Here is a 16,030-nt window from a genome sequence, read left to right on the forward strand (position 1 = left end):
ACCATAAATAAATTTCGCATCCCATCCCCTCATGCCATATCACTGTATTATAATACAGTAGGTCAAATACTGTTAACGAATATAAACATGATATGAAGATGTTATTATATAAGTCGTTTACTCTGGGATGTGCAATGACTCACGAGGGCAAAGGGTGGATGTTTCTCCCACCAGCTGCCACCGTTATGTAATCTGTGTACATGAACAGTGATTTGGTGGGATTCGTGTTAAATATGTGAACATCGGTGACGGTAAATTTACTTTATGCCGATTTGACAATCCTCGCGCTCATTAAATGTTGATAATCACAGAGGTATTAAACTCAACATACAGATACGACCGATGTATGCATGTAAGAAGATTCGCTAATTTTGCCATCTATTGAAGCGCAGTATAAGTGATGCGTCATTTTTAGCATTTTTTAACGTAACTGCTGTGTGTATGTCTTGATGGAGCTATTCTACACATGTTTCTTCATTTTTCAGATTTTGTTGTATACCCCTTGATAACACCCATAAGACCGAAATTGCAGTTGCGAAAATAAATAACTATCTCAGTCTCTGGTAGCTAGGACGTCTTTTAAATAATCACATTTGATTTCTTTTATGCCTGTATGACATGTTTTGAATTTATTCTTATGTGAGCCATGTACAGTGCAGAAGGTCATACCTACAGATGGTTTTGTTTTGTTTTGTTTCAAGGCCCAAGGCAACTAAAGTCACACGTATTCAACGAAGAATGTTGGGAGGACGGGATGACTACTGTGTGTGTCTAATACTATGGGAATTACTCAGGGAAATATAGCCAAAGAGAATGTCCTAAGGACGTGCGCGTCGAGTTTATCACATCTTGCTGATTTTGAGAAAGGTCAAATATTTGGCATATGGAACTTGAGAGCATCATGCCGTCAGATAACACACACATTTGGCAGGAGAGTAACGACTGCAACAAAGTTGGATATTTGTTGTAATGACTATGGAACCAAACTGCTGAGGTCATCGGTCCCTTGGCTTACGCACTACTTAATCAAACTTAAAGTAACTTACACTAAGGACAGCACACACACACACACACCCATTCCTGGGTCAGGACTCGAACCTCCGACAGGAGTTAGCCGTGTGAACTGGGACAGGGCGCCCAGACCGCACAGCTGACCCGCACGGTGTTAACGACTGCAGAACGTGCAGTGACGACGCGGGGTCGAGACGATGCAGAGAGGACCACTGACCGCCGCGAACAGCCTAGTGGGTCCTGGGTGGAGGTGTCGAGCTGCCGCGTGTCGCTCACCACAGAGAACGGAGGCCCGCACGTTGCAGAGCCGGAGTCGGCTGGGACGGTGAGCGGCCAACCTCGGTGCTGAGCCTTTGTCCCCAGACCACGTGGTGAGAGGTCGCAGGAAGCAGCGGTCCTCGAGACTCGTACCTCTGCCACTCATGGGGTGAAACAAAGCTTAGGAAGACCCCCGATTAAATCATGTGCACGGCACAGAGAACAATCCTTCGGAACTTCGAAAATCGTTGAGAGATATGGAAAGCAAAACTTTATTCCTCTCGGTTTCAAGACTCTCTACTTCTGGAGATATACAGTCAGTATATGGTTGGGAGGGCAGATAAGTGGAGAACATTCGCGCAATGAGCGTATGAGTTCTTGCATTCAAGTCGCTGAAAAGAATAATCTATAGAAGAAGGAAAAGGGATTTAAAGAGGTGCTAGATGACAAGCACTTTGGTTCTAGGAAAGGTAAATGCACCAGAGGTGCATTCTGAGTTTGCGATTGATAATTAAAGCGAGACTTAAGGAAAACCAAAACACGTTCAAAGGATCAGTCGATATGGAAAAACCGTACGACAATGTAAAATGGAGCAAGATATTCTGAGGGGAAAAAGGGGTAAGCTATAGGGAGAGTCAGGTAATATAAAATGTGCACAAGGGCCATCAGGGAATAATAAGAGTGGACGACCAAGAATGAAGTGCTCGGATTAAAAAGGGTCTTAGACACGGATGCAGTCTTTCACTTCCACTGTTAAATCTGTATACGGAAGAGGCAATGCTGGAAATAAAAGAAAGGTTCAGGAATGGGTGTAAAATTTAGGGTGGAGGAATATCAATGACACGATTGGCTGATGACATTGCTGTCCTGACTGAAACTGAAGAAGAATTATAAGATCTACTGAATTTATTGAACAATCTAATGAGTACAGAATATGGATTGAGAGTAAATCCAACAAAGACGTAAGTAGTGAGAAGCAGCAGAAATGAGATCGCCGAGAAACTTAACATCTGGACTTATGGTCACGAAGTAGATGAAGTTAAGAAATTCTGCTACCTAAGCGGCTAAAAAATCAATTACGGACGAAGCAAGGAGGACGTAACACTGGCAAAGAGGTCATATCTAGCCAAGAGAATTCTAATAGTATCAAACGTAGACCTTAATTTGAGAAAGAAATTTCTTAAAATGTACGTTTTGAGCACAGTATTGTATGACAGTGAAACATGGAGTGCAAGAAAACCAGAAGAGAAACTTCCTGGCAGATTGAAACTGTGTGCCGGACCGAGACTCGAACTCGGGACCTTTGCCTTTCGCGGGCAAGTGCTCTACCGTCTGAGCTACCCAAGTACGACTCACGGCCCGTCCTCACAGCTTTACTTCTGCCAGTACCTCGCCTCCTACCTTACAAACTTTTCAGAAGCTCTCCTGTGAACGTAGCAGAACTAACACTCCTGAAAGAAAGGATATTGCGGAGACATGCCTTAGCCACAGCCTGGGGGATGTTTCCAGAATGAGAATTTCACTCTGCAGCGGAGTGTGTGCTGATATGAAACTTCCTGGCAAATTAAAACTATGTGCCAGGCCGAGACTCGAACTCACGACCTTTGCCTTTTACAGGCAAGCGCTCTACCAACTGAGCTACCCAAGCACGACTGACGCCCCCTCCACACAGCTTTACTTCTCCCAGTACCTCGTCTCCTACCTTGCAAACTTTACAGAAGCTCTCCTTTCATATCAGCGCACACTCCGCTGCAGAGTGAAAATCTCATTCTGGAATCATCCCCCAGACTGTGGGTAAGCCGTGTCTCCGCAATACCCTTTCTTTCAGGAGTGCTAGGTTCGCAGGAGAGCTTCTGAAAAGTTTGCAAGGTAGGAGGCGAGGTACTGGCAGAAGCGAAGCTGAGAGGAGGGGCCATGAGTCGTGTGTGGGTAGCTCAGATGGTAGAGCACTTGCCCGCGAAAGGCTAAGGTCCCGAGTTCGAGTCCCAGTGTGGCACACAGTTTTAATCTGCTAGGAAGTTTCATATCAGCGCATACTCCGCTGCAGAGTGAAAATCCCATTCCAGAACATAAGAGAATGAAAGCGTTTGAGATGTGCTACAGACGTATGTTGACACTTAGGTGGACTGACAAGGTAAGGAATGACGAGTGTGTGGAACAGACAGGCAGGATAAAGGAAGAGGACAATAGGACACGTGTTAAGACGTTAGGAAATGACTTCCATGGTACTAGAGGGAGCTGTAGAGGGCCAAAACTGTAGAGGAAGACAGAGACTGGAATACATCCAGCAAATAACTGAGGACGTTAGTTGTAAGTGCTACTCTGAGATGAAGAGGATAGGAATTCGCGGTGGGCCGCATCAAACCAATCAGACTACTAATGACTAAAAAAAATCGAAGCAGTAATGGAAGAATTAAAAGAAAGTTTGAGAAGTGGGAAAAAACTATATTGAAAAGCTATCCATGATAAGAGTAGCTGATGACATTACTGTTCTCAGTGAAAGTGAGAAATAAGTGTAGGACATCTTCAGTTGAATGAAAGGTCTAATGAGCACAGTCTATGAAGTGAGAGGAAACCAAAAAACGACGATATTAATGCGGAATAAGAGAAATATGTTTAGTGAGAAACTTAACAACAAAATTGTGGATGCAGATGTAGAGAACTGAAGGAATTCTGCCACCTTCAGAGCAAAACAGTTCATAACGGACAAATTACAGAAGACGTAAAAAGCAGACCAAAACATTCAAAGAGGACATTCCTGACCAAAAAAGTCAACCAGTATCAAACGTCAGCACTAATTTCAGTATCAGTAACTGAGAATATAAGTTTGAAGCATGGAGTTGTATGAATGTGACTTATGGGCAATGAGAAAATCGGAACAGAAGAGAATCAAAGCGTCTGAAATGCGTGCTTTTGAAGGATTTTGAAAATTAGATAGACAGATAAGACAAGAAATGAGGAGGTTCTCAACAGAATCGCTTGAAGAATGAAGACACTGACAGGAGGATGGTTGAGCATTTTGTTCTTGGTCTTCCATTCTTGTTGTTACCTCTTGGTTCTTGTGCCTATTGTATAATATTCGTCTTTCGCTGTATCTCAGTCTTACTTTTCTCAGAATTTCGACATCTTTCCCATTTTTACATTTCAGAAAGCTTTAGCTAGGTCGACATGTTCTATGTACCTATCTTTTTTCAGGCATTGTTTCGATTATCAATCGCAACGACAGAAGTGCCTCTCCCTTGTGCTATTGTGCTTCTCACAGCCAAAATTATCGTCATCTATCAGATCCACTACTTTCTTTTTCATTCTTCCATATATATTATTCATGTCGACAACTTGTATACATGAGCTGGTATTCTGACTATGCGATATATCTCGCACTTATCTTCTCTTGCTGTCTCAGGATTGTGTCTAATGGTAAATCACCAGTCACGTTTATTCTACACTTCAGCTTAAGTATTTGCTTGGTTGACAGTTCCCCCAAAGCTTCCTTCGAAAGCTCTGCTGAGCTCTGACTCTCTTATGCCACCTCCCATGTCTTCCACTGCTATTCTCATCTCCTCTTCTGCCAAGTCATCAGACGAATCTTCCCCTCATAGTTGGTCTCAGTCCTCTCTTTCCATCTCTCCTCTATCTCCTCTGCATTTAACCACAACATTCCTACTTCACTCTTAATGTTGCCGCACTAGCTTTTAATTACACAGAATGTTCTTTTGAGTATTCTGTACGTTGAATCAGTTCTTCCGACGAACATTTCTTACTCCCTCTCTTCACATTTTTCCAGCAGCCATTTCGCTTTGGTTTCCTGTCACCTCCTATTTACTTCATTCCTAAGTGGACTGTATTGCTGTACACCTGTCTTTCCCTGAACGTTTTTCTACCTCCTAATTTGTTCTATTTGTGTAAGAGTTTTTCTTCCTGTTTCCCAAGGTTTCTTTGTCCATTACTTTCCTATATCTATGTTTGTTTGTCCAATTTCTGTTATGCTCTATTCAGACATGTCCACTCCCATTCAACTGAACTGTCTACTGCGGTATTCATTCAGATAGTATCGACAGCCTTAGAAAAATTCAAACTTACTTCAAGATTGCTCAGAACTTCAGTGTCCCACTTGTTTGAACATTCATTCTTCAAGAGTATACTCTTAAACATCTGCCTGCTGTTCATGACTACCCCATTGAGATCCGAGATTACATCTAGCAATGGGCAGCACTTACAATTCAGTATCTAACCTAGGATTCTCTGTCTGACCATGGTACTGCCTAGTTGGAATTTTCTTGTTCCTCGCTCCTTTTCTTGGCAACTTCCTCTGAGGAGAAGGTGCTTTCCATAGCTAGCGACAGTTGTGAGTTAAGAAAGTTTCTTAAAAATATCTAATTTGATAATATAACGACGTAGAAACATGTAAACGTATTGGATTCAAAGTTTGAACATCATCAGATAAATAATTTGTCTTGAAACTGATGTTTTGTGGTGTTTTACATCTGCGTGAGTTTAAAGATACTGGTAGTACACGTATTCTGACATAAGAACATAATGTCTAGAATTTATTAAGCTCCTTACATTCATTTATGTTGAAAGGGTACAGTACCGCCCTACATTGAAAATAGGTACAACATTCTCATTATTCTTGTCAGAACAACAAATTTTTCTGTAGTAATAACTCAATTTCACTTAATACACAGAAGCCCGATACCAGTGTAGGAAAGAATGACAATTTATTTATTTAATTGATCACATGTGCACTGCCACAAAATAAATCCCTACATCCAATTTGGTGAGATCTGCGAAATGAATGAATGGTCGTCTGCTAACCACAGATAGTAATGTGCAATATATGATCATCTGTGAGACGGTCCTTTGGTGGAACCAAAGAGATGAAATTTATCTGAGCTTTGAGCGCCTCAAATGTGTCTGCCCAATGGGTAGCATGGTCTTCCCCCACATCGACGGAGGTGCGAGATGACCTGAAGAGTGGCCATGTTTCAGTACTCTGCCGCTGGATCTTGTGTTGGTAGGAACTGTTATAGGTGTGCTCCGTAAAGACAAAAGAGTGGAGACATTGTATGCATTTCAAATACTTAAGAGTAGTTTGGAATAATAATTTCTCTATTTCAGGAACTTTTGTGGGGGAATTAAATGTCAGGCAGGTAATATTAAGGGGATCGTAGTAATCTTCGACCAACGGTCAGAATGAAATCACGTGTACCAGTAAGTTGAAATACTTCCGAGTGCTCAAGTTAAACTGAATTACGAGCGTGTGTACTATTGTTGTTGTTGTCTTCAGTCCTGAGACTGATTTGATGCAGCTCTCCATGCTACTCTATCCTGTGCAAGCTTCTTGATCTCCCAGTACCTACTGCAACCTACATCCTTCTGAATCTGCTTAGTGTATTGATCTCTTGGCTCCCTCTATGATTTTCACCCTCCACGCTGGCCTCCAATGCTAAATTTGTGATCCCTTGATGCCTCAAAACATGTTCTACCAACCGATCCCTACTTCTAGTCAAGTTGTGCCACAAACTTCTCTTCTCCCCAATCCTATTCGATACCTCCTCATTAGTTAGAAGATCTATCCACCTTATCTTCAGCATTCTTCTGTAGCATCACATTTCGAAAGCTTATATTCTCTTCTTGTCCAAACTAGTTATCGTCCATGTTTCACTTCCATACATGGCTACGCTCCAAACAAATACTTTCAGAAACGACTTCTTGATACATAAATCTATATTCGATGTTAACAAATTTCTCTTCTTCAGAAATGCTTTCCTTGCCATTGCCAGTCTACATTTTATATCCTCTCTACTTCGACCATCATCAGTTATTTTACTTCCTAAATAGTAAAACTCCTTTACTACTTTAAGTATCTCATTTCCTAATCTAATTCCCTCAGCATCAATCGATTTAATTTGACTACATTCCATTATCCTTGTTTTGATTTTGTTGATGTTCATCTTATATCCTCCTTTCAAGACACTGTCCATTCCATTCAACTGCTCTTCCAAGTTCTTTGCCGTCTCTGACAGAATTACAATGTCATCGGCGAACCTCAAAGTTTTTACTTCTTCTCCATGGATTTTAATACCTACTCCGAATTTTTCTTCTGTTTCATTTACTGCTTGCTCAGTATACAGATTGAATAACATCGGGGTGAGGCTACAACTCTGTCTCACTCCTTTCCCAACCACTGCTTCCCTTTCATGCCCCTCGACTCTTATGACTGCCATCTGGTTTCTGTACAAATTGTAAATAGCCACTCGTTCCCTGTATTTTACCCCTGCCACCTTCAGAATTTGAAAGAGCGTATTCCAGTCAACATTGTCAAAAGCTTTCTCTAAGTCTACAAATGCTACAAACGTAGGTTTGCCGTTTCTTAATCTTCCTTCTAAGATAAGTCGTAAGGTCAGTATTGCCTCACGTGTTCCAACATTTCGACGGAATCCAAACTGATCCTCCCCGAGGTCCGCATCTACCAGTTTTTCCATTCGTCTGTAAAGAATTCGCGTTAGTATTTTGCAGCTGTGACTTATTAAACCGATAGTTCGGTAATTTTCACATCTGTCAGTACCTGTCTACTCCGGGGACCTTGTTTCGACTCAGGTCTTTCAGCGCTCTGTCAAGCTCTTCACGCAGTATCTTATCTCCCATTTCGTCTTCATCTACATCCTCTTCCATTTCCAAAATATTATCCTGAAGTTTATCGCCCTTGTATAAACCTTCTATATACTCCTTCCACCTTTATGCCTTCCCTTCTTTGCTTAGAACTGGGTTGCCCTCTAAGCTCTTGATATTCATACACGTGGTCCTCTTCTCTCCAAAGGTCTCTTTAATTCTCCTGTAGGCAGTATCTATCTTACCCCTAGTGAGATAAGCTTCTACATCCTTACATTTGTCCTCTAGCCATCCATGCTTAGCCATTTTGCACTTCCTGTCGATCTCATTTTTGAGACGTTTGTATTCCTTTTTTCCTGCTTCATTTACTGCATTTTTATATTTCCTCCTTTCATCAATTAAATTCAATATTTCTTCTGTTACCGAAGGATTTCTAGCAGCCCTCGTCTTTTTACCTACTTTATTCTCTGCTGCCTTCACTACTTCATCCCTCAGAGCTACCCATTCTTCTTCCCCCATTCCTGTCAATTGTTCCCTTATGCTCTCCTTGAAGCTCTGTACAGCCTCTGGTTTTTTCAGCTTATCCAGATCCCATGTCCTTAAATTCCCACCTTTTCGCAGTTTCTTCAGTTTTAATCTACAGGTCATAACCAATAGATTGTGGTCAGAGACCACATCTGCCCCTGGAAATGTCCTACAGTTTGAAACCTGGTTCCTAAATCTCTGTCTTACCATTATATAATCTATCTGATACCTTTTAGTATCTCCAGGATTCTTCCACGTATACAGCCTTCTTTTATGATTCTTGAACCAAGTGTTAGCTATGATTAAGTTATGCTCTGTGCAAAACTCTACCAGACGGCTTCCCCTTTCATTTCTTAGCCCCAATCCATAAGTTGGAAATATTTAAGAAATGGCGTGCAAAGGACTTGAAATTAGATACGAGTACTTCCACGTGGTGAGTACTGTGTGAGTCTCAATCTGAGTATGAAGCAAAGGATAAAGAGAAGTACTCGTCCATGGTATCAGTTGAGGAATCGCGTGTGTGATGAATATGTTCTTAATATTACTTTGCGTGATATGTTTCCGTGTGACGCTTGATTCAAACTATAATACTCTGAGAAGGAAGCAAGGTGAGTCAGCCGTCTATCCAGAAACGCCACTCGGCTTGCATCGCACAGGAAGACGTGCATATATCCTCCAAAGTTCATAGTAGGAAAGTCAAGTTACGAAGTGGGGCAGTGTCGTGTGAAACTGGCATAAATACTAATTGAAGTGGGAAAGCTGAAAGTGATGTGATTATAACGTTGTGACTATTCTTTGTATTGTATGTTGCCAGTGTGATGTATTTCATGAAATTTAAGTATGTGTGGTTGGCATGAGAGAGTAACAAGATAGTTTCAGAGGCAGTTGGTTATGCATGTTCCTTTTTGTACCACTCGGTCCGGAGGAAATTTTTCTGATGATGGGTGTGAGAGTCGAAGTGTGAGATATAGCGAAAGACACGCTATCCTATCCAGAAAGTGCACTATACCGTTAAATAATTACGAGACCATAAGATAGAGAATCACCAATGTAAAGCCATGCCCACTGAGCGGAATTTCTCATGTGTTATTGTTGTAGGTTATAGAATTTGTGTGTTTAGGTTATAGAATTTATCGGAATAAATAAGATAGAGAAAAGAAAAAGATTGGTGGCCTTTACCTCCGAATAGTATGTTGTCATGATACCCAGAATATATAATGTGTGCGCCATTCATATTCAGTGCGATGGCCACGTGTTGATCAAAGCGGTTTAATAAGAAAGAAAATGTGGTACTGCCAGTGTGTAGTGAACAGTCAGAGTTTTGTAAATTACTAATAGTCAGATGTGTGTTATGCGTTGCGTAAAATTCAAACAGGAGAATAATTTGTAACTTAATTGTGAGTACTAGAGTTCATGTTACTCGATAAATAAGAATGAATCCACTCGCTTGGTAGACCACTCAGCTTGCAGGCCTGACTGCTTGATGCCACAGTATGAGCAAGGCATGTGGGTGCCTCTCAATGTCAGCGATGATAAAATCCGCTACAGTTGTAAATTTTTTCACCTGTAGCAGGGTTGAGCATTGGTGATGAATGTCAACATCTGTTCATTTTTGTATCCATTGTTATTATTATTGTTATTAGTATTAACAGTAGTAAGACTATTATCACTATGTGCTGTTTATGCACTATGCATGTTGTAATGTTGACTCGCTATGTACGTCAGATTATTTATAAGAGTGTGTACGAACGCCCCTTTATCAGGTGAAATAAATACATAAGGAAGTAAATAAATTAAGTAAATGTGCGAGATCCGCTATTGTTTGTTATCCACGTTAACTGTTTTTAAAGACACGGGGTCTACCTCATCTTTCGACTATCAGTGTTTTTTCTGTTAGGGTTGGCGTCGTGAAGCAATACTCTCCGTAGCATATGTGTGTCAGCGGGACACGCGCGGTATCATATGGTCTCAAAGGTATAGTAATTCCGGAAGAAAATGGCAACACCTTTGTGCATTATCGCTCTTGTCAGAACGACAATGGGCGAGAACGTTGAAAAGTCAAGTGTCGGATCACATCACACAGTAACTTTTGGTACCTTAATAGCCTTGGCAGGGCCGCGTGGACGCTTTCCTGGCCTGACGGCCGCTCACGTGTCCCCTGTATCTCGACGTGCCCGCTAAACCAATCGATCTATCTGTTTCAGTCTCACAGGAAATGGCTGTAGCGAGTGGAATGAGGCTGTCTCCCTACGATTCGGCTGCTCTACGGTTTCTCGTGAGTGACCTCAGCTGAAAATGCCATATCTGGAGAGACTCGTGGCGGGCTCAGGCCGTCACCAAGGCTAGAGGCGGTGTGCTATACTGTTGTGTTAGCACTATTTCTCGTTATCCGACATTAACGGATATCTGTCGTTAACGCTGTAACACGCACCTTCCAAGCAAACATCACCAAGTTGAGCCAGTGATGTAAGTAGAAAAAGGTACATTTACCGTAGCAACCAAACCATCCAGCACCCTCCCCCCCTCTCTTCCCACAAATTAAATAAAAATTTGACCACAATTCTTATAGTATGGTACGTAGTTAGGTCCTGCTGAATGTACAGTTTCTAAAGAAACTCATGCCATTTGTCTGTCACTGGCTCCACCCCACTGTAGCAGCCTAATGCCCGAGCACAAGTAGCGTACAGTGGAGTGGCAATCAGAGCCCTGACACTGACAGGATGTTGAAAGCGAGGGACGAGGTGGGCAGAACCGGTCATTACTCCCCTACGCTCTAGAGTTACAACACATGTTCTTTAACATGAAAAAGATGTATGTAATATGAGTACGTAATATGTCAAGGTCCCACAAATATACGTTCGACATTCCAAAATGAAATTTTGACTTTGCAGCGTAGAGTGCGCTGATATGTAACTTCCTGACAGATTAAAACTTTGTGCCCGACCGAGACTCGAACTCAGGACCTTTGCCTTTCGCGGGTAAGTGTTCTACAGACAGAGCTACCCAATCACGGTTCAGGACCTGACTTTACAGTTCTTTTTTCTGCCAGTATCTCGTCTCCCATTCGCAAACTTCACAGAAGCTGTCCTGAGAAAGTTGCAAGACTAGCATTACTGGAAGACATAGATAAATGAGACATGGCTCAACGTTTTAATCTGCCGAGAAGTTTCATATCGGCGCACACTCTGCTGCAGAGTGAAAATTTCTTTCCTGAACCATCCCCCAGGCTGTGAGTAACAAGTGTCTCCGCAATGTCCTTTCTTCCAGGAGTGCTACTTCTGCAAGGTTGGCAGGAGAGCTTCTGTGAAGTTTGGGAAGTAGGAGATGAGGTACTGGCGGAAGTGAAGCTGTGAGGACGGGTCGTGGGTCGTGCTTGGGTAGCTCAGCCGGTAGAGCACTTGCCAGGGAAAAGCAGAGGTCTGGAGTTCCAGTCTCGGTCCGGCACACAGTTCTAATCTGCCGGGAAGTTTCACGTTCAGCATTAATTAGCAGTATTCCTGTACTGATATTCTGCAGACGTTTTGTTGTTACAGACAGGGGCAAAGTAGTATCCGATCATATTACATCTTCAAAGCAAGATTCATAGTTAATCACTTTCTGATTTTACATCCCTGTCGTCGTACTGATTAACTGTTTGACGAAAGTGACTGTGGTGCAACGTAGCCCCTCGTAAAGAAGGATCTAACCTCATTTCACTATTTTTCTCAAGTCCTGTCTGTGATTTTTGCAACTAAAGAGAGAGCTAAAGGTAACAGCATAACGAAACATTCACGCACTTTAGTTTGCTTCGTATAGACGTTAGTCTAACAGCGGCATGTAACGATGCTTACGGGTAACAAGTTTCGAGAGCGATGGTGTTCAAGCGCTGCGGTCTGGTCACCTCTGAACACCGCTCCCAGAGGTGACGCACAGTCACTTGTTGGCTCCCAGTCGTCAGGAACACGAGCCTCCCACCACCTCTACCGTACAGTACTTTGACGCTCCGGTGCTAGCCTGCTTTAGAGCGTGACAAACAAATTATGGACCGATTACTGAGGCTGATATTTTGCAAGTCTGCTTTATTCACCTTATATAACAGATCAAATTCATGATCTCCATTGACAGATGCAGTCACTTCTCAATAGATACAGTTTATTTTCTCTAGTGTGGTTTTTACTCAGCTCTAAGGTTCTTTTCTCCTGTGTGATTTCATTACGACACAGTTTTCAGCCCCGGGACAACTCCTATCCTGATTCGTTAGTTAGCTTAGACGGGATTTTGTTCACAGAATACCTCCATAAGCACATCACGCTTTGTTTAACAATAACGTAGTTCCAAATAAGGTACTCACCAGTTTTGTTCAAGTGCCTCAGCTTAAAATTGAGCCGATTGTAGGTCTCACATCGTCCCCTGGCGAGTATGGCTCTTGTGATTCGTCCGACAGCGTGCAGTGACTGGGAGAGGGCACGGTGCCTCAGCTGATCCTCCTGCAGCGCTGTCACGTTCCATTCCATGTCGTTCAACCTTTCAAAATAAAATGGAGTCATTGTACTCTGTGGAATAGGACAGCGAACGCTAAACCGAACCTCCTCCAGGTTTTACCCTTCCCGTTGATTGAGGTAGCCAGGTCATCAGAGATCAATGAATGTGTTAGACTGAGTCAGTCTGCCTCACCCATTTTGATGAACTGAGTGGCCTCTATCGAAGAACAAGAATGTTCGTGCACACATTCAGCCGTAGCTGTATCAGGACAAGCACGTGCTATTGTACCTATGGGCCAATATTATCTAAGGCTTTACAGAATGTACGCCAATGAAGTGAAATGGAAAGAAGACAAGTATCTGTGGACAGATGAGTACAGCAGCAGAAAATTGTATAACGGGAGTAGGATTCGTTATGAATAGGAAGGTAGGGCAGAGAGTGTGTTAGTGTGAACAGTTCCGAGATAGAATTGTTCTTATCAGAATCGATAGGAAGCCTACATCGACAACGATAGTTCAGGTATATATGCCCACGTCGAAAGCTGATAATGAAGAGAAAGTACTTAAACATATTGAAAGCGTAATACAGTAGATAGATACAAATCTAATATTCACGGGGGAGTGGCATGCAGTTGTAGGGAAAGGAGTAGAAGAAAAGGTTATAGGAGAATACGAACTTGGGACAAGGAATGAGAGAGGAGGAGACTAATCGAGTTCTGTAATAAATTACAGCTAGTAATACCGAATACTCTGTTCAAGAAACGCAAGAGGAGGAGGTATACTAGGAAAAGGCCGGGTGATACGGAGAGATTTCAGTTAGATTACATCATGGTCAGACAGCGATAGTAAGGTGTACCCAGGAGCAGATATAGACTCACATCACAATGAAGAGTAGGCTGAAGTTTAAGATATTAGTCAGGAAGAATCAATATGGAAAGTGGGATACGGAAGTACTAAGGAATGACGAGATATGGTTGAAGATTCTAAGGCTATAGGTACAGAAATAAGGACTACCTCAGTCGGCAGTACCGTTGAAGACGAATGGACATCTCTAAAAAGGGCCCTCACAGAAGCCGGAAAGGAAAACATCGGTACAAAGAAGGTCGCTGCGAACAAGCCATGGGTAACAGAAGAAATATTTGGAATGATCGATGAAAGGAAGTAGTGCAAAAATGTTACAGGAACCTCAGGAATACAGAAATAATAGTCGCTGAGGAATGAAATAAATAGGAAGTGTGCGGAAGCTAAGACGAAAAGGCTGCAGTGAAAATGTGAAGACATCGAAAAAGAAATGTTTGACGGAAGGACAGACTCAGCATACATGAAAGTCAAAACAACCTTCGCTGACATTAAAAACAAGGATGATGACATTAAGAGTGCAATAGGAATTCCACTGTTAAATGAAGACAAGAGAGCGGATAGGAGAAAAGATTACACTAAAGGCCTCTATGAGGGTGAAGATTTGTCTGATGTGATAGAAGAAGAAACAGGAGTCTAATTAGAAGAGATGGGGGACCCAATTTTAGAACCAGAATTTAAAAGAGCTTTAGAGGACTTAATATCAAATAAGGCAGAAAGTACAGATAACATTTCATCAGAATTCCTAAAAATCATTGGGTGAAGTGGCAACAAAACGACTACGCACGTTGGTGTGTATGTTTATGAGTTTGGCGGCATACCATCTGAATTTCGGAAAAAGCATGAGCCGCACAGTTCCGAAGGCGGCAAAAACGGACAAGTCCGAGAAGTATCGCACAATCAGCTTATCAGCTCATGCATCCAAGTTGCTTACAAGAATAATATACAGAAGAATGGAAAAGAAAATTCAGGGTGCGCTAATTGACGATCAGTTTGACTTTAGGAAAGGTGAAGGCACCAGAGAGGGAATTCTGACGTTTCGGTTGATAATGGAAGCAAGACTACAGAATAAATCGAGACACGTTCATAGAATCTGTCGACCTGGAAAAAACGTTCGACAGTGTAAAATGGTGCCTGACGTTTGAAATTCTGAGAAATATAGGGTAACCTATAGGAAGAGACGGGTACTGTACAATATGTACAAGAGCCTAGAGGGAATAATTAGGAGTGCACGACCAAGAACAAAATGATCGGATTAAAAAGTTTGTAAGACATGAATGTAGTGTTTCGCCCGTACTGTTCAATCTGTACATTTAAGAAGCAACGATGGAAATAAGAGGAAGGTTCAGGAGTAGAACTAAAATCCAAGGTGATAGGAAACGAATGATACGAATCGCCGATGACGTAGCTATCCTCAGTGCAGGTGAAGAAGAATTACACGATCTGCTGAATGGAATGAACAGTCTAATGAGTACAGAATACGGATTGAGAATAAATCGAAGAAAGACGAAAGTAATGAGAAGTAGCAGAAATGAGAACTGGCAAGGTAACTTGCTGTTCCAACAGGACAATGCACGTCCGCATGTATCCCGTGCCACCCAACGTGCTCTAGAAGGTGTAAGTCAACTACCCTGGCCAGCAAGATCTCCGGATCTGTCCCCCATGAGCACGTTTGGGACTGGATGAAGCGTCGTCTCACGCGGTCTGCACGTCCAGCACGAACGCTGGTCCAACTGAGGCGCCAGGTGGAAATGGCATGGCAAGCCGTTCCACAGGACTACATCCAGCATCTCTACGATCGTCTCCATGGGAGAATAGCAGCCTGCATTGCTGCGAAAGGTGGATATACACTGTACTAGTGCTGACATTGTGCATGCTCTGTTGCCTGTGTCTATGTGCCTGTGGTTCTGTCAGTGTGAACATGTGATGTATCTGACCCCAGGAATGTGTCAATAAAGTTTCCCCTTCCTGCGACAATGAATTCACGGTGTTCTTATTTCAATTTCCAGGAGTGTATATTTGTCTAGTTACAAGTGTTGCTTTTGATTTGACGTTGCACTTTATTACAGACAAGTACATCGTATGCGTGGAATCTGTCGTGACTACTATGTCTGTTAGATCGTTAATATCTGACATGTACAACAAGAGCCCAACAGCCCCTCTGGGACGCGCCTGTCAGTGACCCTCTGCTTGCTGTCCACACAGTGGTCGAGCTGTCGCTTCTCGGGCCTGTACCGCCACAGTCTTGGACGGCGGCCTGCACGGGCTCACGTGATGAGTGTCGAGAGCGTTCCCGTCACGACGTA

At 42.6% G+C, this 16,030-nt stretch overlaps 1 protein-coding gene across 1 annotated transcript in view; it reads right to left on the bottom strand.

The window, feature by feature from the left end:
* The window catches only part of LOC126295009 (uncharacterized), a 460,780-nt gene that overhangs the window by 431,351 nt on the left and 13,399 nt on the right, over positions 1 to 16,030 (bottom strand). Inside the window, exon 2 of the mRNA XM_049987262.1 lies at positions 12,737 to 12,909. Within this exon, the coding sequence (XP_049843219.1) occupies positions 12,737 to 12,899 (163 nt within the window). The 5' untranslated portion in view covers positions 12,900 to 12,909. The remainder of the gene's footprint in view (positions 1 to 12,736; positions 12,910 to 16,030) is intronic.

The sequence above is a fragment of the Schistocerca gregaria genome, chromosome 11 (assembly GCF_023897955.1).
Source record: "Schistocerca gregaria isolate iqSchGreg1 chromosome 11, iqSchGreg1.2, whole genome shotgun sequence".
Taxonomy (NCBI): Eukaryota; Metazoa; Arthropoda; class Insecta; order Orthoptera; family Acrididae; genus Schistocerca; species Schistocerca gregaria.